The following is a 25669-nucleotide window of genomic DNA, read 5'->3' as shown; positions in this document are numbered from 1 at the left end:
CAGAGGCCCAGACTCAGTTCCCACTGAAAGCTGCGACCTAAAATTCTCCACAGCTGTTTTTTCTTCTTGATATAAACCAAAAAAACCCAAAATGTGTTTTCTTACTGGTGCTCCTGGTGGTCCAGGGGGTCCAGCAATGCCTGGGGGCCCTGGAGGTCCCTGTAAGAGAGGAAGCAAAACCAGTTATCAAACCCTCTGCCAGTGGCTGAAAGCCTCAGGTCCTTCCCTGTGCAGTCGGGGCCCTATTTGAAATGGGCAAAAGCACTGAGCTTTATTTCATTAACTTCTGCCAAAAAAATGCAAGATGTCAGACTGAGCTCCAAGGGAACCATGCTCATGAGCAGAACAGGATCTCCTGCTTAAGCCACTAATTACTATTGCTACAAGGTGAGCTCCATTCTCCACTCCAGTACAAGAGATGGAGGAGTTGAAGGCCATCAACGGTAATGTACAACACAAAGCTTGTCCAGTGGGATCCCTTGTAGCATCCAGCCTAATTTAATCTTGATTAATGATGTTTCAAAGTGAACAATTTCCCTCTGCAAAAAGATCTCTGAAGTAACTAATTAATGGAACAGGCCTGTGGTTTGGGCTTTTTTTGGGGGGAACAGCGGGGGTGGGAGTAAAAATACCAATCCAAGGGTATGGAGAAAAAATGTAGTGGATCAGGTGTTTTAAAACAAATGCACTACCATTTCATTGCTCTACATTAACCTTGTCGATAGTAAAACGTCCTCACAAACTCATACTTCAATGCACACATTCAGTTGGAAATGTCCTAACAGTCTGTCTTACTCATCTCCCTGCAATAGCTGTTTCTCTTAGGGAAAATATTCTCTCAATAGCTATCCAATTTTCAGAGGGATTTATTTTTGTATATTGAGCAAATAGTTAAATTTGGCTTCCTAGCTGAGAAATTTATTTCCATACTCAACAGATCTTAACAGGTTGCTGGAGATGCAGAGGTGTTTGTTACTTCCAGTTTCCACTGCAGACAAGATAGGATTTCTCTTGTGCTCAGAAAGAAGCATGTGTTTGTGTATTTTTTGGATCAGGACCTGAGCAAACATGAGAAATGGATATATGGCTGAGTTGAAATTTTACCCTGGCTGTCTCTTTCTGTCTAACACGATGCTTTGTCAGTTTTCAGCATAGGGGGAGTTCTGGTGTGTTTGTATTTAAAAAAAAAAACCAACAAACAACACCCCCTGCCCCCGCCCAAACCCTACGTAAAGAATTGAAACTGAGCAACTGATACAAGATAGAAAATGGCCAGTCAGTCTTTTCTCTGCTAGACCTGTGTCACCGTTCAATATCACAAAGCACAGCTTTTGTGATTAAGGTATTACAAGTCAATATTGGCATTTCACATTGAAGGAAAAATGTACCTGAAGAGAAGAAAACGGTGTAAAAAAGTGAGGAAAAGGAGTTATTTGTGGCATGGTTTGACAGAGAAGGTAGCAGATAAGCAGTCTTTTTAGAATACACTTGTAAAATTCAGCCAGAAGAGAAGACAGCCTCTCACCAATAGATGGGGCAAAGTAACCAAAAAAGGGACCTACAGATGCACTTGGCTCCCACGATCTGCTTTCACTGCAACTCAGAACAGACATGGAGTCATCTTACCAACAACATTAGCATTTGTAGAGTGTCTCAAATGTGAGCACAACTAAAAAAAACTAGAAAAACGTGCCTTGGGATGCACTGATGCTGCACACATAATTCCTAGAGAGCCTGGCATCGGATTCTGCGGGTGTTGGTTCAGCTGCTATTGCAGAAGGGTCCTGCAGTTAAGGAGACACCTGGTCGACACCATCCATCACTTAAAGAAGTCTTTGCCATTCAAAGAAGAGAACCAACAGTCCAAATTAGCCCAGTACAAGAGAAAATACCACACTGCAGACACAACTGCATGGAGTGACCTCAGACGCCAGAGGCCTGGAAGTTCTGCTTGGCCTTACTCCACCTCTACAAGGATGGTATTGCTGAGAGGCCCTGCAGAAGATATGGGCTCCAAGAACGGGCTTCCATGAAGAGTGGATGCAGTACTGGGAAAGAAGGCAAAGGTACCTTTAGAAAAACAACAACAAACTGATTCAGCAGCAGAGTGGACTATGCATAAGTGCAGGAAAGAAAGTGCAAAATCTACCTTTGCAGACTCTCCTTGCCAATTTCATTGGTTCCTCTCTAATAGATTAATTTTGTTCTCTCTCTCTCTGCCAATAACTGGACCACGACCCACCATCAAACACTTATTCTTCATGGCCCTACAACAGGGAGTTTCTATGAAGAGGTGAAAAACCCCAGCCAGGACCCAGCCTCAGCCCAAGCATCCCCAAGTATGATGCCAAGTTACCCCACACATTACAGACAGGACCTGGAAGCAAAGTCTCACTCAAGAATCTGTCAGCATAATCCCTGAAACATGAGGTACTACATGCTCCTCATCCCAACAATTCCTCCTAGTAGCTCTTGATATTCTCACTATCCAAGACAATTTCTAATTATTCTCTTAAACCTTCTATATTCTGGACCACAATAACCTTATGCAACCATAAGTCTTGAAATGGAAGCACACTGATCCTTACCCTAAATTGCCACTAATAATTCCGTTTCATTGCTCTCCATGAGAGCAATCATCCAGGTCGTCATGCCCAAGACTGGTTTACTCAGGTAGCTTCACCACATGTTGCACTGACAAATGTTACACCTACTAATGGAAAGCTCTTCTGATAAAAGCTTCTCTGAGATGAATGGAGAAAGAATGGTTTTATGTAATGACCTCCTGGTATCTCCTGTATCTCCTGTATCTCCCTGGGAGATACACAGGATGCTGACAGCCAGCTCCAGCTGACTGCGTACACCAGTACATCTACTGTCCTACTGTATTTCTTGCTTTCTGCAGCCTGGGCTACAGTACGTGACTGGGACACAGAGAAATACAATAGCAAGATCACATGAAAGTTGCAGAAATACATCATACATGTCCTTTATAGAGCTCTCCCTTTTGCTACTGCCCAGAGCAAATCAGTTTCACTTGTATATAGATTTCTGTTATTGCAGCCCTTTTCCTGACTTCTGAGTATACCTGAGAGCAAGAACTATTCTTTCCAAGTATTTAAAAAGGACCAAACTGACAGTGTTTATTTGTGATTTTTAAAAAAAACATAAAACAGCAGCAGCAGAACAGCTTGTAATGCTTAACACCAAAATCTGATGCCATCTGTTTTCTTTACTTCCCTTTTTTAAGTGAATCCAGATTAAAGTACCTGATTTAAACGATCACCTTTTTCAGAGATCATTTGATTAGTTATACAGATGAGAGTCCCTGTCCCAAATCCAGTCCCCACTGTTGTCCCTTTAAAACTCTGATCTAGAAGCAAATCATCATGGAGTGTTTTTTTTTTTCTGTCTGGTAAAGACTCTGATGTATGCTTCTTGGACACTGAAGCAAAAACTGATACAGGAAAACTTTATTCTAAAACAGGACTACACAAAATCAGTTTGGAAAACGAATGCAAAATGTGGATCTTTTATCAAAATGTTTAAACCAAAGTATTTTCAAACTGTTTTTTTGAAACAAAAAGATTTCAGATGTTCATTAAAATCCAAATAGTGTGTACAAGTGCATATGTGTCATGGGGTGGGACATCTTTCAAAACTTTGCGGGGGGGTGGATTTTTTCAGGCTTGTGTTTCGTCCAGCTCCATTCCTCAGACACTGTAATGCAGGGGCAGTTCTCAGGAAAGAAATCTGACACTCTCCATATTGGAGGAACAGCTGTGCCTGTCCTCCAGGATCCACTAAAGGATGCTTTCCTCTTCTAGTGTGTACCTTGCTGAAAGACAGGCTGGGAAAGGCCTATTAAGATTTATGTTCTGCACTCCCTAAGGAAGCTCTGAAAAGGAGCAAAAAACTTTATCTATGACTACATCAGTGAGCTGCTTGGCCTAAATCTCTTTTCCATGAAGGAAGGGATGGCTATGTTTTAGAGGGAGGTGAACAAATGCCATTCCAAGATGGAAACTGAAGTCTGATGGCTTTTCCAGATATCTGTCTCTGGAGGCAAAACTTGCACAGACATATTTTCTGTATATTATTCCATACCGATGACTGGATTCTCTTACACTACGAGAAAGGCTTAGATAAGCCCTTAACCCATGTCAAAGCAGACTGTGGTTTGGACTTTTTAGGCAGTGTGCCAGCTTTATGACGAGAAGAACCTCCGGGACATGCAGGAGCATCCTGTCTGCTGCCACAATGATAGCAAAATGAATATCTACGGTGCTGACAGCCTTTTCCCCTCCAGTGTCTGTGCTTGTCTCCACTTCAAAACCAATTACTCCCTGCAATTTCACCTCTCAGAAAGTCCCCACAGACCCTTCCTGTTGGCTTTGCGCTGTCTCCCCTTTATTTCCACTTCTCTCCCATCAGAAATGAGGCTGTTGCAGCTAGTTTTGTGGAGCAGTCCACGTGTCTCGCTATGTCCCTTGCTACTCCAACTCTCCATTTCTCCTCTGCTGCATCTGAGTGGGTTCTGGGATCAGCTCCTCAAATCTGCTCTTCCTTTCTCACCCCAGGCACTACAGTATCCACCAGCACAACTACTGTGAATTATTTTCAGTAATGCTGCATCAGAGCACCATACTGCTCTCTTTGCTTAAATGCTGTCTTACAAACCAAGACAAAGAGGATATGGAAAAAGGCTGTTGCTGATGACACTGAAAACCAAAAGCCTAAAGAGCCAACAGATCTGAGCATTGACCTATATGCTCTATAGTCAGCTTCAGTGATAGTGCCATAATTCATAAGCAGATGAGGTCTCCAGTTATTTCACCAGGTGGCGTTGTAATTGGAGTACCAACATTATTTTTAAAAATAAATTTTTTTCAACAAAAATTCTCTTAACTGTCTTTCCAGCTCTGTAAAGGTATGGAATAAAGTTGACTTTGTACATAGCAGTCTCTCCAGGAGAATTTCTTGCTTCCAATGAAAGGCAGTATTTGTTTAATTTCATCACTTAGTGCAAGATATGAACATGATCTCTTCTGTCTACAGAGGAAGATTTATTTCCCTATGTGTTCGCTTTGAGTTGGTTTACTGAGTCAGTGCAGCAAACGGGAAAAACAACAAAAAAACCTCCCTTATGGTCTTTCGTTTCAGTACTATTAATGATCTGCACAGGTGAAGCCTTTTTTTCTTTATTTTTGTTAAAGGTATAGATCTTATTAAAGACAGCTCTGAGCAATATCTTCCAATTTCAAGCAGCACTGGCATAGTTTGAATCCAATCTGAGCTTTGCAGCTGGGGCCTGTACCCTTTTCTTACATTTTGCAGTATTAACTTGCATTATAAAAAGGACATTAAGGCCATGCATTTCAGAGGATATAATTTATTTCCTGAATTACTTAAGAAAAGCTGAGCTTGAGCTCACACCCTACAGACAAGTCTATACTAATTAAATCACTGCCAGCCATGACCATAAAAGGTACAGCTTGTACTGGTCTTCCTTGCAGGTCTTAGTTATACCACCAGGTTATCTAGCATAAGGCTAACCTCAATAACAGCCCAGAGATATTGCAAGTGTGAGGTATTGCATTTTTGTTTAAAACTCAGAGTTTTGACTTGTTTTACTGTCTCACAGGTGGACAGCATGTACCTGCTTAGCTCGGGGAATCTAGAGAGTAGCTCAGTGGACCACTCGTAGGTACCAGCTTTAGGAGAGCTTCAGGCTCCACTGATGATATTAACTGGACCTTCATCAACAGGAGCTCAGACACCTGCATCCCCATCCTTAACCCAACAATCCTTGCATTTGGAGCTGAATACCAGCCCTGGTAATTGAGTGATACAGCTCAGAGTGTCTGAGCCCTTGGTTAGCACTGGGGCATCAGCTCCCCTCTCTGCTGAGCCTGAGAACACAGCCTTCATGGCTCACTTAGCATACACTGCCTAACTGCAGATTTCCTTCCTCCTCAGTATACCCCTCATGCCCAGAAAATCATTTGCAAAGGTACCTCACCAACTGCCTTCAGCCCCTTCTCTGAACTCTTCCTAGCAACAGCTGATGGGATAGACAAGATATACCGAGATTCAGGCAACCATGCAGAAATGCAGAGCCTCGTTGTTTCCCGTGCTTGGTACGTACCCATCCATCTGTTTCTGAAAGCATCTGAAAGTGCTTTACAGAAATGCTCATTTTTCAGTCTGCATTTGAACAGCCTACTGAAATAGAAGTTTGGCTCATGATTAAGGTTCCTGGAAACTAAAATAATACAAATAAATAATAACAACATAAACACATTATGAGTTCAGATGTCTGTGTCCCTGCTGCAGGAAAATCATTCATATCCAGAGGGGAAATAAGACCCAGTGTCTACTCCATGGCTTAATGATATTGCAAGATGCACCATTTCCAAAGGTCACTGGAAAATAAATGCTCCTTTTTGGGGGTGCTGAAGGGACAACATGGAGCAAATAAGCACGTGGACTGGTTCACCACCACAGCAGATTTAGAAGGAAAAAAACATTTACAAATCTTTTTGGATTACAATTCAGTTTGAGTTGGTGTGTGCAAGGAGAGAGGCAAAACTAGGACTACCCTATTGTCACAAAACATCCCCAGGCTAGCGGAGAAGTTGCCTCCTAGGTGCTGCTTCAGGATTTGACACTTAATTAACTCCCAAATGTGAGGACACCCAGTCAATGGTCCTTGAGTGTCGGACTGACATCATCTCAACTGCGGTTCATCACTGGGTCTGCTGACCGTGCTTCAGAGTAGCCCTCAGGCTGGTTCCCTGGCACAGCTGCCTGATTCTTCTGTGGCTTCTCAGGTGGACTGAGCATGACAGCAACTGTTTTTCATAAAAAAGCCCAACAATAACTTCAGATGGTCTTTTCTATGTCTTTCAGCAACAATGTGCCTTCTACAGCTCCTATATCCACTCCTTCCTTTTGCCCCTACAGCTACCAATGGGGGAATCAGGTCAGAAAACAAAAGTATATTTAAATTTAAAATAGCAGAGGAAAGGGGGGTTATTTTAGTGTCTTAGTCTAGTTTATGTATGGCCAACTCAAATGAGTTGGCCCTCAATGCCATGGAGATAGCAAAGCAACAGGTGACACAGACTTCCTACATGACTTGGAAGAATATCCATGTAACTACAGCATAAGGAAAACACTTTTCTTCTTCAGTATTTTTGGCACGTAGTCTGATTAAGAAAAAAAAATGCTGATGAAATGCTTAAAAAATATAATGTCACAGAAAGTGCTGTTAAGCTGAAAAGTAGTTTTGTCACAAACTGAATGTAAGCACTTTTTCCAAACAGAAATATGGAAATCTGCAGTAATATGTCCAGAACAGAGTGATACTGCAGGAATAGGAACAATATTTTTCCATTCTTACAGTTAGCTTAGAGGAACAGTCAATTTAAGTATCCCTCAATGGGGCTAGCATTATATGTGGTTTTAATTAATATAAAATTTGCTAACTTTATTTAGCCTGTGCGGAAAGGAAAATTACTTAATGCTATGTCAGCAATTTTCTCAGATACATTTATAAAATTGCTAACACATGCATATATTTTTTAAAAAAAAGTTGCAGGGAACTTGCTGAGCAAGTGTGACAATATTTGGATGGATAGTGTCATATATCTTAGAAATAATGTGTGGAGAAAAATCTTCCCCCAAAAGCAAGGAAAATCCTCTCACAATGGTTCAGAAGGCTTGGGGGGACCTTTTAATGTTATCCAATGAAAAAAAAAAACCAACAAAAAAAATCAACAAAATCTTTTAAATCCATTAGAAATACTATCTTCATTCCTCTTGAAGGCTGCTGATGAAATACTTGCAAACCAGATACTGTACCAAAGGGAAAAGTCTTAAAAATGTGTAAACCAGTATCAAGTGGTGTTTTGCAGGGCAAGGTTCCCAGCTGGACACAAGGGCCCTCACCTGCACAGGGTCACCAGGCCCTTGGATTGTCTCTCTGACATCCTCCGCACACATGTGAACAGCTCATTACAAAACGTCTGCCACAGAAACCATTTCTAAATCGTGTCTCCTGGTTAAAAGGGCATAGTTTGCCAGAGGAAATAAATGAAAAATCAGCATCTGCTGTCTAGCAGCGTGCTGTTTGTTGCAATACATCACCAACAGCAGTTGTAATGGAGGCTCGCCATTCCTGCCCAAAACTTAACTGATTATTGAAACAAAATCCCAAAGCCAAAGACCCAGTTCATTAATTTTTTATTGAAAAGGGAATGAATTAAATGCTCAATTTTATCCTGAGTGGTGAGCTTAAAATGAGGTTGCATCTTTCCTGCTTGAGGATATTCCCACAGATATTTTTCTTATTGCAGAGGTGACCCTACAAAGTGAATCGGATCAGCTGAATTTGCCTACAAAGTTAGCAAGAACCCAAGACAGAGGCAAGTGTCAGTGTTGTTATAATACAGGGCAGAACAGGTTGATCCAAGGTGGAGCCAAATCCTCTCTGACGATTCTTAACATACACAGCACTATTTTGCCCTTATGATATTACAGATGGTGCAATTTGGAGCACTAACTTGCCAAAAGCTTTAAAAAAAAGGAGCTAAGGATTCATTAACTTAAGACACCATTCTTCACAGGGAGAATGAATGTTTAGTTTTAAGCCTCTCTACCTTCCTCAATAAGCCAACACCTATCCCTCTATAACAAGTAGAAATGTATCATCAAAGGCAAAAAAAACAGTCTAGTGTTCAAAGAACTGTACTTTCTGAATAGCAAATACCTTTTAAACTGCTTCTTCCCTCAAGACTGCAGCACCAGAGGTATATCTGCAATTGCCAATTCACAGAGCCAACAATTATCTGAGACGCTGTCCTAAATATTACAGAACACAAATCATTGTTTTCCCTCTGCAATGATACTGCTCTATGCACAAGCAATGGGGTAATCACATACAAACCACCTCCTTATGTCCCTGTTCAAAGATGCTGAAAAACTGTGGAAGGTATAAGTAATTGCTGCCAGACAGGCAGACTTCTCTCAATCACAACAGGATAAATTAGTTTGGCTCTTAAAGGAGAGACACCAACTTCAAAGATGGTGCAGATGAGAAGAGAACAAGGCCACAGCATGCTGCATTGTGGTTCCAAGTCATCTGTTGCCACAAAATATGTTTTTCCACATATTATATGAAAATGAAGAAATCATCACTTACCTGAGGGCCAATCAGACCATTGATTCCTGGGAATCCAGGTTCTCCCTTTTTACCCTGTGTGTTCAACAGAAGAGAAAAATTAGACACCAGGGCAAAGACTGCGACTGACTTTCCAAAGTCTTTCACCCCAAAACTGGTAAATCACCATAATGTGGGTACATGAAATACAAAAGCTAGAAACGAAGGCAGCAGACACCATTTGGATGTGAAAATCCAGTTGTCTTTGACAGGTCTGTATCTCTCCAGATTGTGATAATAACACCCACAGATGAGGGCTCGTCTCACGCACGTCTTGGCATCTCTTACACTCTGCAGTCCCACCTGGGTGCTCCCCATAGAGGTTCAGAGAAGTCACAGTGCTGAGATGCAGCCAAAGGAGGTACCATGTGTAGACACATGCTGAGAGGCACTTTCCTTGCTACAGTCTGGCCCTTCCTCCCTCCCCAGCAAAGCCAAGCAATGTCCCTTGTGTTCCTTGCACTGTCTCATGCATTAAGACAGAAAATAATTAAAAGCTGTGGTGCATGGATGAATATAAAAGATTCACAATCTCTAAGCCAGAAAACAGGAATCCATGAGGCATTTCTAACTAGGGTTGGAATTACCACCAAGGGACAGAGCTCACTGACTCTGCAAGTAAAAAAAGATTCCTGCAGAGGAACCAGAGAGCTTCACCGGTGCAAGGGAAGGATAAGCCAGGACCTGGAGTATACCCTTGAGACAAGTTCACCTATATGGATGCTGTGGCACCTGTGTTCCCCACAGGTTTGACCTCAAATAGTTCACAAGGAAAAAGTCCTACATAAGAAAAAAAGAGGAAGAAAGGATGTAGTAAGGATGGAGCACTGGAGTTAGGGCAGAGGATGGATTTGTTTCTGAACCCAACAGATGACTTGCTGTGTTACTTTGGGCAAGTCACATATTTTGTGACTCAGCTTTTGTGTAAAAATAATCCTTCCTTCCCTAGCATGTAACAGACACTGAATCATTAATACATCTGAGGTTGTTAGTAATATACCAGCAGGGTACAAGAGGAGTCATGTAAATATCTGAGAGGCATAGAAAAGTGCTTTTTCCCCCCTTCATTTCTACTGCTGACCCAAACTGGTTTTCTTTTTAAAAGGATATTATAATAAACTAAGCAAGTTTCATGTCACTAGTGATGTGATTGGTCATACAGAAATATGAGTCAGATATATAATTTTCCCTTTATTTTTCTTTATTGAAACATGTCCAGAAACAATTTATATAATTTCTGCTGAGTTAAATGAGTGAAAAAACTAAAAAAATCACAAACAAACCAAGTTTCCATCATATTTTCCCTGGTTTTGACTGAGTTTCATTAGCTGGTATGTCAGAATCTGATCTTTTCCTTATTTTTCTCATAACAAAAAAAGCAGCTGTCATATATAGAAGAATTTAAGAAGAAAATTAAAGGAGTAATTGTAAGGTCCTTGGGTATCAGAAGTTTGTAGTCATTTCCAGGATTTTTTTTTTTTCCATTTCCCTAATACCAATAAAAATCTGCATTATATACTCAAGTATCTGCATTATTTATGAGTGCTCCTACTTTTTCAAAATCCACCACTTCTTTGCTTGTCAAATACAAAAAGAGCCCATTTGTAACCTGAAGGATTCATGTCAGCACATGATACAACATATGTTTTCTAGTTAAAGATGCTCATTTTGCCAACTGCCAAGGCCACCATGCGAGGGACACTGGTAAAATACTCATTTAAATAAATAAATAAGCTTGTGAATAGAGCATACAGGGTGAGGTGTGTGGGGCCAGACATGGGAGGTGAGTATAACTGCATGCCACCTCCAGCTTCCTATCAACGTGGGAGCCACGCATTAAGGTGGCTGGTCCCACAGCTACAACATTGAGGCCAGCATACAACACAGTGTAACTGATTCCTTCATGTCCCACCAACCTCGTAGATCACTGGGCATAATTACCACCCACCTTATACATCCCCTTGCAATGTTTCTGCATCTTCTTAGACTCTAATTCAGAGACTGCATTAGAGACAGGAATCTGATATAAACACTTTCGATAACCCTCTGAAGGAGCATATTGGAATTAGCTCCCTAAGTAGTCACTCAGATATCACAAGTCGGAGAGTATGAACACACCCTGTTGTGTACTCTATACAAAACCACAATGGGTGATACACACCTCAGTGTTCAGAGCAACAAAATCCCAATGAGCCTTGTAACCTTGCAAGTGAAGAGATGGGAGTAGTACACGTACACCTTATTTTGGAGGTCCATAAGGGTGTGGCTTTAGCAGCTTTATAGCTTAAGGGCATTATCTGGTTACAGTTTGCTGAACTGCTGCTTTTTGGAAACTTGGTACCACCTGTAAAATATTACTTGGGGAACCTGAGGAAAGTTGTAGCAGCACCACCTTCTCCCCAAACCCATCTCAAAAGCCAAGAAGGTGGAAGAAGGACATATTTTGCCTCCTGTGACAAGCATACACTGATCGTTCTGTTTCCATACTGATGGCCGGGCACACTAATCTGCAGCAGCAATGAGAGATGTGAAAGGAACCTATCCTTTCCTTGGATATACTGCTGAGAAACTTTGGTGCTTTTCAAAACACTGAGAAATCCCTTAAAGCAGCATATAATTATACTGACAGAGAGGCTGAGAGTGTAATTTCCCATTGTGAAGGGGACATTTTGGCCACTCAGAGTTTAGCCAAAATCAAGCTACCACAGATTCGCTCCATAACATTACAGCCTGTCTGTAAAGTACAGAAATACTTGCTGGGAGAAATTATACCTGTGAGAGCAAAGCTCGGTGAAATGTCACATTGCCTAATAATATGACAGAGAAAATCAGCAATTATGCTCTGTTACTGATAGTAAGAATCAGCTAAGTGTATAAGAATGTGTACCCTTCGACTACATGAAATATGTTATTTGCCTTCATCAGCAATTTGAACAATAGCACAGTTAAAAATGTGTGTTTTATTGGAAATGGATATATTTACCTCACTGACAATCACAGTTTCACTCTGGATTTAATGTACACCATCAATCCTTTCTTCGTTCTTTCTGTTCATTTGCTTACCTTTTGATTTCTGCACAGCTGAACTTTGCCAGGGCAGGCAATGTCATCTGAATATTTCAAGCACCCACAAATATATATGAACACAGCCATCCATCAGAAAGATCTCTACCATACAGAATACCGGAAACCAAGAGAAAATGTTGGCTCCACTCTGCTAGAGGGGAAATTTTGAAAGGTTATCATAGCCCAAGACTGTTTCTTATCTTGCTGTCCAATAGCCAGAATGGCCACATATTTTCATAGTGTGTTTTTCACTGAGGTTTGGCCCCAGGAACAAAGATGGATTTGGTACCATGTACATAGGAAGCATCCTTAATTGTGAACGAATATGACTGCTAGCATAAATGCCAACTATTTCCTCTGTAAGCTAGATGGGATACTAGGATTACTTCTTTCAGCCCTGTCCTTTTACCTCTACATTACTAGAGAAGCCAGAAGAAATCCAGCAGTGTTAATAAATGTTTGAGCTACCTGAAGGCACCAGCCTTTTACAGTCTCCATACGTATTAGATAATGACAGTAAATTATGAAGTGAGAGCATCTCCCTAGCTTGAGGATGCAAATACCATCAGGGTTGGCCAGCAAATGGCTCATCATGGGGGCTGTCATGACAAAGAAAAAAAAGGGCTATAATGGCTTTTGGACATTGAGAGAGATTGCAGCATGGGACTGGGTCTGTCCAAAAAGTCTACCTAGTTTGCTGAGGAAACTTATTCTCCTCTTTCTCCTGGATTATTTACACATATCCCCCTGGAGATACCAATCAACTTTCTCCTTCCCTTGGATCCTGCAAGTCTAAGGTGGTTCAAATCAAGGGGAGTTCATACACAGAGAAATAAGAGTTGAAGCAATGTTGACTGCCTATTTCAAGTTGTGACTGGCTAGAACAGCAACATCATATGCAACAACCCAGTTAGACAGGAAAGAGATGGTTCAAGAAGGGGAAAGTGAAATACATGTATTTTTGTCCCGCCATCAAATGCACAAAGAGCTCAGCAGCCCTCCAGGGATCTGATAAATCTATCTCCCCCTGTGACAGCTAACAGGGATAAACTGTTTCATGTATTGGCAAATGCTCTTAACACATCTCTTCTGGGTGGAGGGTGTGCTTGAACCCAGTAGTCCCTAGTTTTAACAGGACCCTTTAGGCTCTATTGTAAAACAAATAGGTAGCACTTACTGAGACTCATAGCCTCATAATCTAGTTGTAAAGAGTCAAGAAAGGTCTGTTAAGCTTTTTGTGCTGCTCTGACTTCGGAGATAAACATTCAGGAGATGTGGACACATGAACATGAAAAGCTGCTGAAACATGACAGCTGAATTAAAGATGCAGAAGACATCCCTTTGTAACTCACTCCTGGAGCTGCATCTGTTCCTCTTGCCTCCAACCTGACAGACTGCAACACCAAACTTCGCAATTAGCTCACAAAAAAAGGGTCTTGCAGTAAAATTTTTCTAATCTCTGTTTCTACAGTCAACTCACTCTCATTCTGTGCTTCACATAAATTATTTTGTGCATGAAGTAACTTGAAAAAAGGGGAACTATTATTACTTATTTGCCTGACTCATGTACATTGGAGTCTTAATCATGGAGAAGGACATTCATTAAAGGTTATTATTTTAAAAAGAAATTTTCCATTATATTTTTTTCCTATAAGATTATTCTCACTATCCTGTGAAACTCCTGTATTTCTTTTGGTTTTACACTGATTGTTGCTTCAGCATGGGAAAATTTTGACAACGCAAATTTAGAAAATTAAGCTGTGGTACAGCACATCAAACTCAAAATGGGTATAGGTAGCTGCTACCTCATGCCTGTGTGGAAAGTACTGCTATAGGATAAACAGATGTTTTATTTTGGTTTCCTGCTGAAATTTCAATCACTTGAGTGAACTTGCATCATTTCAATAAGAGGCAAATTCTTGAAATCCAAGTTATTTGGAGCACACTTCAGAAGAACCCTGTGTTTAGGCTGGATTACCCAAAGATCTGCATGCTTTCCAGGAGCATGTCATATGTCTGCACCTTTTGTGTCTACCAAGCAAAAAAAAGTTGCTTTCATTTCCAACAAATATTTCAGTAAATCAAGTGTCAAAAACCTTAAGAGAAGAATCAAAGCACTTCGATTCTCTTCAATTTCACAAAAGAAAGAGGAGGACAGAAAGAGGGAAAAAAACACAAAACCCCCCTAAAATAAAACCAGATGCTCAGAGTTCTATCTCTTTTCAGGCAGTTTTAGTAAAATCAGAGAGACAGTATTGTCTGTCACTCAAAGGTCTTACGGGATGGATGAGAACAGCAGAGCTTCTTTCTTCCCATTGTGTGCTCTTGATATGAGGGTATTGTTGTCAAAATATAGACATCAGGTGCCAGGCACTTGGAAGCAGCTGGCTAATAAAATGAACATAACCCAGTTACCTGGTTCAAGTTGGAATTGTTATGTCTTCCCCCAGACAGGATCAAAGGATGGACATGAATTGTCAAATTAGCAGTTCAGCAGATGTACCAAGGAGACTGTGCACATTTTTTCTGTGTCCATAGAACACTTCAAGACCTGCAACTCAAGCAGGCTAATAGAGAAGTGCTTTTAAATGTCTGAAAGATGATCTATTTTCCCAGCTTATGCTCCTTTTAGTGTGTTTCTACTACTGAGCCACTCCCCAAAATGTTAGCAGCTGTCTGATTAGCTTTCCATGTTGAAGAAGAACTATGTCTGTGAGTGTGCATTATTATAATTACATTGAAAACACATGCTTCATATTGGAGCTCCTGGGAATGGGCTGCAGGAGGGAGAGGTTCATATGCAGCAAGCTTAGCTTATAATAAATTTGGCAATCAGGTCTCTATAATACCATCAGCTCTTTTTAGAGCACAACACCCCCTTCACTCTCTGCCCGCAAACAGGTCTGGTTTCATTTTTTTCTAAATAAAACATTAGGAAGGTGCTCCATCACAATCTTCAGTCATCTCAGGAGCCTTTCTTTTTCTAATGCCAACTAGGGTCCTGTACTGTCTTCTTCAGTCTGTCCCCTGCTCCCTCAGACCCCATCCTCCTGCACAGCAGCAAATCCCAGCCTTCAGGCACACTTTCTGTGACTCACCAGAAACCTTTATGCTTTTGAGAACAGCTTTGAGTATGCTACTCTCTTGTCTACAACTTCTGGAAAGTTTGTCTGAGAGTAACACAGTGGTGCTCTAAACTGCTTGGAGGTGACATACTGAGTATGGCTGAGCTATATCTAAAGATCTCAATGCTTGCAGATAGCAAGGCTGGTTGGGTGACCAGCCCTCAGACTTCACCAGTTTTGTTGCCCTTGTTTGGACATGCTCCAGCACCTCAGTGTCCTTCTTGTAGTGAGGGGCCCAAAACTGAACACAGGATTCAAGGTTCGGCCTCACCAGAGCTGAGTACAGGGGGATGATCACTTCCTTAGTCCTGCTGGCCACACTATTGCTGATACAAGCCAGGATGCTATTGGCCTTCTTGGCCACCTGGGCACACTGCTGGCTCATGTTCAGGCAGCTGTCGACCAGCACCCCCAGGTCCTTTTCTGCTGGGCAGCTCTCCAGCCACTCTTCCCCAAGCCTGTAGCGTTTCATGGGGTTGTTGTGACCCAAGTGCAGGACCCAACACTTAGCCTTGCTAAATCTCATACAATTGCCCTCAGCCCATCAATCCAGCCTGTCCAGATCCCTCTGCAGAGCCTTCCTACCCTCAAGCAGATCAACACTCCCGGCCAACTTGGTGTCGCCTGCAAACTTAGTGAGGGTGCACGCGATCCCTTCATCTAGATCATTGATAATGATATTAAACAAAATTGGCTCCAATACTGAGCCCTGGTTCTTGGTCTTAAGCATGGTCTCAAGCAGACCGTAACATGGTCTCAAGAAATCTGTAATACCAAGGCCAGAAGAAGCCTTGGATCATCAGAAGCCCTGATGACAGGGCTTCTTCACCCCCTTGGTTATTCAGCCATACTTATACCACACATGAGCAGAAGACTCTGCACCTGTTCCAAGAAATGTGCAGTCTAAGCAGAGGTGATGAAAAAAATTTTATGCAAGTGTAAAGAATACATTTAAATGGAAGATTAAGCTTGCAGTATCCATCTTAAGAAATTAAACTGACACTTTCTTTACTGTAACACAAATGGTGACTCTATAAAGAATATGCCTTGTTTATCGGCAACTGTACTATCCCATGTATTCTTTTATTTCTTTGGCAATAACAGGAACAGCAACTTCAGGCAAAAAGAATATCATACTTCCTCTTTTCCTAGAAACCTTCCCAAAATGTATGACCCTATTCCCATCAGCCAAACTGTCACTAGGGTATTTGGCACAATATGTCATCTTCTGTAGAATCTACACACTGCGTAGGTGGCTCCTGCATCATATTTCTAACACCAGCCAACATTGCCTCTGTCCTTGCGCTGCTCAGGATCCTTCACTTCCAGTGGACTGTGTTATGAGACATGAATTCCTCTATGAAATGGTTCCAAACACATCTTTAGTCTATTAGTAGTTTGTGCCAGTTGCATTACAGCTAACTAAAGTACCGCAGGCTTCTAAGAACTCCAATAAATGGTCATATCTGCATCCCTGTGTCAGGACAGGGGCTCTGTGCATGTGCCAGCTTCATTTACATCTTGGTTGAGGACCATAAAGCAGAACTGACATTAAATCATACTGCAAAACAGTAACTGTTTTATATCAGCCCCTTTGCAGCATGCCACTTGAGAGGGTCCTGAAGTCAATCTTGCATTGTAATCTGTCGCTTATGTTACAAGATATTAGTGCAGAAAAGTTATAAAGTGTCTCAGGAACCAAACTTTCGGGAACTATAAGTTGGTGTAGAATCATGTCTGGTACTACCGTCCCTGCATAAAACAGCAAAGGGACCAGCCAAGCAGATGGTTAGTGATTTTCATTTGTTCTGCATAGGTCTTCTAACAATAGTGAAAAGTAGTCCCAAATCTGCCTCTAGCTATGTCTGATTTTTCTGTCCTTACCATAGTGAAGAAGGCTACATCTATGCTAAATACAATGGGCCAGGTCTCCACGTGCAAAGATCACAGAAGCTTGTGTTCATGCAGCTAAACTCTCATTCTCACAAAAGAAGATGGCCTTTGTCATCCAGCCTGCCAGATACAGTCACCCTGTAATGCAGGGACATTTGTGGGAGACAATTATTTGGCATGACACAGGGGTGTGCTGGGAAACACTCTCAGTGATAAACAAACCCATGATCACACCACTGCTCTGGCTGTTTCATTTTCTCACATATGTGTATAACCTTACACTCCTACCCCTATTTACAGGGGGTGCAGAGGTGGAGAGATGTGAATGTCTTAGAATAGAATCATAGAATCAATTAATTTGGAAAAAAACCTTAAGATCACGTCCAACCGTAAAATAACACTGCCACTAACACTGCCAAGTCCACCACTAAACCATGTCCCTAAATGCCACATTTACACATGTTTTAAATACCTCCAGGAATGGAGACTCAACCACTTCCCTGGGCAGCCTATGCCAGTGCTTGACAACCTTTTCAGTGAAGAAATTTTTGTTAATATCCAATCAATAAGCCAAGTCTTACAACAAGCCAGGGCTGCAGCCACAAATTAAACTGAGGCATCGTGACCCCGGCCATGTCGTCATCGCTGGGCTGTGCTGCTAGAGAGCCTTCCTGTTTGGGTGTGTGCAAGAGGGTTCACTACAGCTCTGAGCTGTGGCTTCAGAGCCTACCCTCACCTCACATCCAGTCATTTAAAACTAGACTAAAACAAATATTTGAGGAGATTTCTGCCCTTGGCATTTTAACTTCTAAGCCTGTCTAGAGAAATGTTTTCTGCAGCTAAATTTATGTAAGTTGGTAATCAATGCCTGGATTTATATTTGTGCTTTGTCAAGAACTGTACTAATGGTGAATCAGTAGTATCTGCTAATCTCTTCTCTCTCCCACATGTAGGTTATCCATGTAGATCCACCAAGCCCAGGGCTTTGATTCATCTCACGTATTCAGTCATTGAATAATGGCCTTTAATTAAAAAAAATATATCTATCCACCTAAGATGTCTGGTGACTAATAAAGACCCTTAGGAGAAGTCTAACTAGCTAGACACAACAGAGTCTAGGGAAACATTCAAAGACAGTATGGATCAAATGACATCTCTAATCAAATGATCATTAGCAGGAGCATTTTGTGTCCTGTTGCAGATCCTGACAGATCACTGTCCTTTACCCAGCTAATGTGTTCTATTAATCTTATTCAAGAAGCAATGTTTCACAACAGGCTTTAAAACCAGGACAATTCAGAGCTTGTCAACTCATAAGTAAAGCACAGCACAGTTATTTGCTGAAGTGATAAGGTGATATTTTCTAAAGACTAGAAAAGTACAAGAAAATAAGTAAATGCCCTTTTCCACTGTGGCATTAACACGAGACTGCATGCCCCATCTTCCCAAGAAGATTCCTAAAAGCCAAGTTTACAGCTCAATTTAATATCATGCGATTCAATGGAAAGTCTGTAGAAAACCACCTACCAAGGAATATATTTCTTCCCTGTACTGTCCTTTGCCCATAAGCTTCCCATGCTCACAAGCAGCTCTTTCACACCCAGTCTTTAACAGCACTGGTGCTGACGCAAGTGCAAAGCATTACAGGCAACCCCCATGATCTCCTCTATGGACTAAGCTATGATCAAGTCTCTGTGACTACTTAAAAAAGTAACCCATCAAACCGCAGTACTGAGGCTGAAGTGACTGCCTCCACAAAGGTTAAACAGGTATCTCACTTCCACCCTTACTTGCTGTCTAGTGAGATGTTCTTCATATGAATGGGCTGAAGCAAGGCAAGACAGGTTCAGAGCATTCATGTAATGGGATCAGGCCCACTATGAAATTTACTTTTTGTCAGTACTTGAATATTTCAAGACATTACTCTGAGTCAGAGAAAATCCAATATTTTTTTTAACAAGAGGAAACTATCTAAGCTCCTGGTGGAGAATGGTATGTGAGCTCCCATTTTGTGGGAGCTTCTGTTTGAGTACAGACCAAACAGAACAGAAAGTAATAAGTATTGCAAGTGTCTTTGCATTTAATTGACTTCCAGAAAAACAGCGTTTCTCTGAACTTTCAACCTGTCCCTATTACTAGTGGCTCTACACACTCAGAGTCATATCAAGAATCTTCTTGGCAGCAAGGAGCAGACACAAAGACAGAAGAGCAAATTACAAGAAAGAAACTTCCCTAGGGTCCCACAGGGCACTGCATACAATCTGTGGACTCCAAGAGGTACTGAAAGTTGCTGGACCATATGGAAGGAATAGAGGAAAGGATCTGGGCCTCTAGGATCCTTAAATTAGTAGAAAAGTATATGTAAAGTGGGTCAAATCTTATTGAGCAAAGCTGTTCCCGACCTCTTGATACTTACTTTAAATAAAAACAGCAACTCACCCTTTGACCTGGTAAACCAGGGACTCCAGGCTTGCCTTCCAGACCAGCCGCTCCCTTTAAAAGTGAAAAGTTTTAGAAAGTTAGTTAACTGAGTAGGAAAAACTAATGAACTATATAACCACTTCCTAGCTGTTTTGTGCTACCGTTACTGCATGGCTACCTAGACAACTCTTACCTGATAATTATGTTGTCCTGTAAGCAGAAGAGAATAAGAAAACAGGATAGAGAAAAGTGACAATGCCCTGATTAAATACAGAGCACACAACTATATTACATAATTAAAACCAGATTTACCTAAGTAATGCATCTTCACAATGCCATCAATTTTACAAAACCCAATCAACAGTAAAACACAACAAACATTTCAGAAGCGAGAAGATACAGAGTATTTGCAAATGAGACAGCAGTGACAGCCTGAACTGAGATATCCTGCAGAGTTGGATTATAAAATATAACTAGCATAAGCTACAATTAAGTCAAAAGTAAGAATGCTGGCATGTCTAAATTGTTGCAAAAATTGTGTTGAAACACAAGCACACATACCCAACCGTTATTTTGCATCAACAAAATATTTTAGCCAGGACCTTGTGGCATAAAGCCAACCCCTTTTACAGTAACCGCCCTCTGACCTTCATTACATGATAGCTTACAAGTTACCAGTGAGTGCTTCTCTGAGATGTGCTGCATGCCCATACAGCTCTTCAGGACATTAGAAATAGAAAAACAACCAGGTTCTGCATGACAGCAGCCTTGAGACAAAGTCTGCATCTGTGCAATGACTGCCCATGTCCTGGGTGCCACCTCCATATGTTCAGAGTGGCCATCCACAGCAGGAGACCTCCTCTCAGCAATGAAGAAAACAGGAGGCTGGCGACACTGTTTAAGTTCATGGTGCCTGAATAATGTATAAGATTTTGCACGTATGCCTCACACCAGCCTGAGTTTCAGTTTCTGGGAACTGCAGGTGGCAAGAGAAACAACTTACCGGAGGTCCAGGAAGTCCAGGTTGGCCTTGTGGTCCTCGTGGCCCAGGCTCTCCCTACAGAAACATTTTAAAAAAAAAAAAGCATTAAAATATCTGTATGAAAAATTATATGGGCACATTACTCACGTTGGCCATCTTTACAGGACCTGTACCACCCCTTTCCTCATAGGTCCCGAAGAACCAGTGCAGAGACCAGCTGGTTTTCTCCTTAATCCTTCGGCTACTTGAATTATCAGCACTCATTAGACTGCACACAGACTAATCCACCCACGCTCAGCAGGCATTCATCCATAACTGGCTCTTTGATTTTTCAAAGGTAGTAACTCTACCAAAGACACTGGACTATCCTGGATATTCTAGTAAAACACTGTGGGTTGGGACTTGGTGGTGGAGAAAAGCAATCCTTGCAAAAACAGCTTCCAAAGGCATTTCCCCCAAGTCAGCACAGCTGTAAAGAGCTTTAAAGTATCATTTATATGATGCATAATATTATATTAAATTACAGTAAAATACAAATTACACACCTACCAACACAAAATAAAAAAAAAAATATATTTTATTTATATGCAGGAATAACAGACTGAAGCAACTGGTGTCTTTTCCCTATTTGAGTGCCCATGTTCAGAGACAAACTCAGCATAAAACTCAAATACAGTTTAACTTTCATATTAACACATTCCTGGACTTACAGAATTGCGTAGCTGATTCTCTCCAATTTATACTTTTCATTTATGTCAGATTCACCACACCTGAAAAGGACATTGCTCTTTTTCCTTTCTTGTTTATTTTCTCTGCTGTAAATAGGAAAACTTGTTTCTTGATATCCTGACAATGCTTCTACCCACCTTAATTTTGAAGCCTTATTTTAAAGCAAAATCTAATCTATCAGGCAGTTGAACTACATAAAAGCATCCTTGCAAAGGAAGAATAGATATTGAATCTCTCTTACTTGCTCTCCTTTTAGGCCTTCAATATGCACCTGCAATAAAAATGCAGAGTCATAAAGGAGAAAAAGAGGAAAGGCAATGCAGAAGGTGCCAGGGGTATGGTGATCCCCCCAGTGTAATTTTCTTCCCTCGAGATGCACACTAGCTGCTACAGCTCCTCAATTCCTGCTGCAGGCTGGGGGATACTTTCTATTTAAACAGCTCAGACTGACACAAGGTTTGCTCACTCCGTTACCTATGAAGTGATTTGTGCGGCTGTATGAACAGTGAGAACTGAATTCATTATCTCATTGGTATAAGTAAGTTAATAAATTCCCTGGCTCTTGTCTTATTTTAAATTACAAAGTCATATTGAATGAAGAAGGCATCATAAAAACAGCAGGCTGACTTGGATATGGTGCATGATTCAGACCTTCTTTCAGCTCCTCGATGCAAGGCACCGTGGCTGTGACTGACAGCTGTCAGTCTTCTCAGCCTGCTTTCTACCCACCTCCTCAAACTTTAGGCTCGTTTTCAGGTTTTATGCATACCTTTCAAAATCTCTTGGCAACTACTGTCACATCATTAATTTCACATTTAAGCAGGACAAAAAAGGCTTTTGCTGAAACAGGTTTTTTTCAGAGCTCTCTCTTTCTCCCTCCTTTGCTTTCTACCACATTCTGGGTAAGGAGATTGCCTTGTGCCTTTCTGATGATGACCAGGGAGCTTCTCATTCATGTCTTTAGCACCCAGTCCTTCTTTGGCACAGTGCTACAGTTAATGTTGCTGGTCTCAGTGGCCCTTTAATGCTTTCCATCAAGACTCCAAGAGTGTTGTTTCCTAATTTTAATCCTATTTTTTTTTTTAAATATATTGGGTTTGTGTGGCAAGGTTTTGGCAGCGGGGGCTACAGGGGTGGCTTCTGTGAGAAAATGTCGGAAGCATCCCCTATGTCCAATAGAGCCAATGCCAGTAGGCTGCAAGACGGACCCACTGCTGTCCAAGGCTGAGCCCATCAACGATAGTGGTAGCGCCTCTGTGATAACATATTTAAGAAGGGGGAAAAGGTTTCTGCACAACAGCAATTGCAGCCGGAGAGGGGAGTGAGAATATGCGAGAGGAACAACTCTGAAGACACCAAGGTCAGTGCAGAAGGAGGGGGAGGAGGTGCTCCAGGCACTGGAGCAGAGATTCCCCTGCAGCCTGTGGTGAAGACCATGGTGAGGCAGGCTGTCCCCCTACAGCCCATGGAGGTCTGCGGTGGAGCAGATATTCGCCTGCAGACCGTGGAAGACCCCACGCCAGAGCTGGTGGATGCACCCGAAGGAGGCTGTGACCCCATGGGAAGCCTGCACTGGAACAGGCTCCTGGCAGGACTTGTGGACCCGTGGACAGAGAAGCCCATGCTGGAGCAGGTTTGCTGGCAGGACTTGTGACCCCATGGGGGACCCACGCTGGAGCAGTCTGTTCCTGAAGGACTGCAGCCCATGGAAAGGACACATGGAAAGGACACATAGAAAGGACCCACGCTGGAGCAGTTCATGAACAACTGCAGCCCGTGGGAAGGACTCAGGTTACAGAAGTTCATGAAGGACTGTCTCCTGTGGGAAGGACCCCACACTGGAGCAGGGGAAGAGAGTGAGGGGTCCTCCCCCTAAGGAGGAAGGAGTGGCAGAGACAATGTGTGATGAACTGACAGCAACCTCCATTTCCTGTCTCCCTGTGCCACTCGGGGGAAGGAGGTAGAGAAATTGGGAGTGAAGTTGAGCCTGAGAAGAAGGGAGGGGCATGGAGAAGGTGTTTTAAGATTTGGTTTTATTTCTTACTACCCTACTCTGATTTTGACTGGCAATAAATTAAATTGATTTTCCTAAGTCGAGTCTGGTGGGTTTTTTTGATGGTAATTGATGAGTGATCTCCCTGTGCTTATCTTGACGCACGAGCCTTTCGTCATATTATTCTCCCCCAGTCCAGTTGAGGAGGGAGAGTGACAGAGCAGCTTGGTGGGAACCTGGCATCCAGCCAAGGTCAATCCACCACAGAAAGTAAAAGGGATACTCCCCAGCTGCTTTGTTACTAGCCCCTGCAAAACTCAATTCTAGACCTCTCCTCGGCATACTTTGCAATAAATCTTTCTCTGTTCACTTGGAGATGACATCTGGACCAGACTAACCTCTGGACAACCTTATGTCCCTGCTAGTGATGCCTCTGGGGTCACTGAAGGCATTGCTGAAGGAAGAGGGTTGCACAAAGGCATGTAAATTTAGAGCCGCAGGAAAGATCAACCCCCCTATTTTCTCCATTTTCTTTTTTATCACTGCTTTCCTGATTTCTGCACATCAGGTCCCAGTTGTCTCAATACTCCACCAGGACTTTTTCAGACATAATGCAAGGGAAGATCATTCCCCCTTACCAGAAATTTCCTTTTTCTTCTCCCCTCCCAACTCTCACATCCAGCCCATGACAAAGGCACTCAGTAATTCAACTCAATTCTGAACTTTCATTTGCTTTTATAACTTTCACAGGCTCTACTTTCCAAAGGTCACTAGGCATCTACTCAACAATTGTCCTGGAAACCACACAGTCCTGTCACAGTATTGCTCTCTCTGATGCACCTGAGGCAATGCTTTCATTGCCTTTTCAAGTCCTAATCTTCACATTTCAAAATCTCCCAAAATTGTGGCAGTGCATCTCCTTGTTGGAACCCATCACTTGCCTTCTTCAAAAATCTTCACTGCCTTAAACTCCACTTTTTTTTTGAAAAAACATTTAAGAGCTTCTCTCATTTAGTGAAGTCCTCCCACTCCCAGCTTCCACCTTCTCTTCTCATGCAATAATGCCTACAATGTTTAAGAAAGCTTAAAAAAATCTTACTGAAGAGCCAGGCAATCCTGGAAGTCCTGGTTCACCCTGCAGGGATACACAAAAGAAATGAGAATACATAACACAGAACACAACATAGAACAATACATAACATAACACAAAACAAAAGCAGACCTCCGAGCATGTTTTCCAACTGCTGTTGTACATTCTTAGTTTCAATACCAGCCTGTAATTAATAGATATGAACATGCAATCCCAATTAACTGTTTTCCCTACCCTGAAGATGAATACATGCAGGAAATGGTTGTGTTCTGTGTTACTGTGATGTTACACATCGATTTTAATGACATTTAGTGACTTAAAATGAATGATGCACTTGATGCACCATAACATTAAATTTGAGCTTCAAAAATCTTATAATTGGTGTACACATACCACACAAATAAACCTGATTGATGCTTAGATCCCTAACAGAGTCTGCAGGATGGATATTTAGGGGACAAAATGCTTTTGTTCATGAATGAGCAAAAAATCTTTGCAAAAAGAAAAAAAAGTGAGAAATGGTACCATTTTCGCCAAGTCATTTTATAGAGCAGAATCATGCTGTAAGTATTTGCAGGACACTGAGATGCTACACCCTCTTTACATGATTTATTGCCATCTAGGTTACCAACTTGTTCCAGCACATTTTTTTCCAGCAGTGTTCACTATTTATTATGGTTTAAGACTAAGCCTCCAGAAGGTATTTCTTACTGTAGGTAATGCAAAAATTATCATATAGCTTCCTTTCAGACTCTATTCATTCATTTCTCATGTAGGTCTCTGAATGACCCAACATATCTTTCATGCTATTTCCTCTTAAGGCAAGTTTAATTACTCTTTGCTATTTATTCTAAACAGAGTTCATACTATGGCAGAAGGACTGAAGAGGCACACATCAGATGCACTGAAAGTAATGGAGCAAGGAGCTAAACATCTCCTGGAAGCACCAAATGCAGCCATTTCAGAGATATAGATGAAGTGTTATGAACTCATGACTGTTCTCTACTGCACACATGCTGGAAAACAAAGATCTTGTTGTTGCTTATCACCACAGCGGATGTGCCCTGCTTGTAGGTACTTCTCAAACCTCAGCTATAGCTGTTGAATCTGAGTGGGAAAGTAATGAGAAACAGAGATTTGTTTCTGA

The 25669-nt window shown here is 41.7% G+C and overlaps 1 protein-coding gene across 1 annotated transcript in view; it reads right to left on the bottom strand.

Moving 5' to 3' along the window:
• The window catches only part of COL22A1 (collagen type XXII alpha 1 chain), a 226528-nt gene that overhangs the window by 63917 nt on the left and 136942 nt on the right, over positions 1-25669 (bottom strand). The window contains exons 21-26 of the mRNA XM_087734610.1: positions 24532-24567; positions 21681-21710; positions 20732-20785; positions 19747-19800; positions 9206-9259; positions 106-159 (exon numbers count right to left, since the gene is read on the bottom strand). Coding sequence (XP_087590736.1) covers positions 106-159; positions 9206-9259; positions 19747-19800; positions 20732-20785; positions 21681-21710; positions 24532-24567 — 282 coding nt within the window. The remainder of the gene's footprint in view (positions 1-105; positions 160-9205; positions 9260-19746; positions 19801-20731; positions 20786-21680; positions 21711-24531; positions 24568-25669) is intronic.

This window comes from Nipponia nippon, unplaced genomic scaffold (assembly GCF_047370975.1).
Source record: "Nipponia nippon isolate SJK-2023a ecotype South Korea unplaced genomic scaffold, ASM4737097v1 scaffold_1, whole genome shotgun sequence".
Taxonomy (NCBI): Eukaryota; Metazoa; Chordata; class Aves; order Pelecaniformes; family Threskiornithidae; genus Nipponia; species Nipponia nippon.
This window is presented reverse-complemented; position numbering and strand designations above follow the sequence as displayed.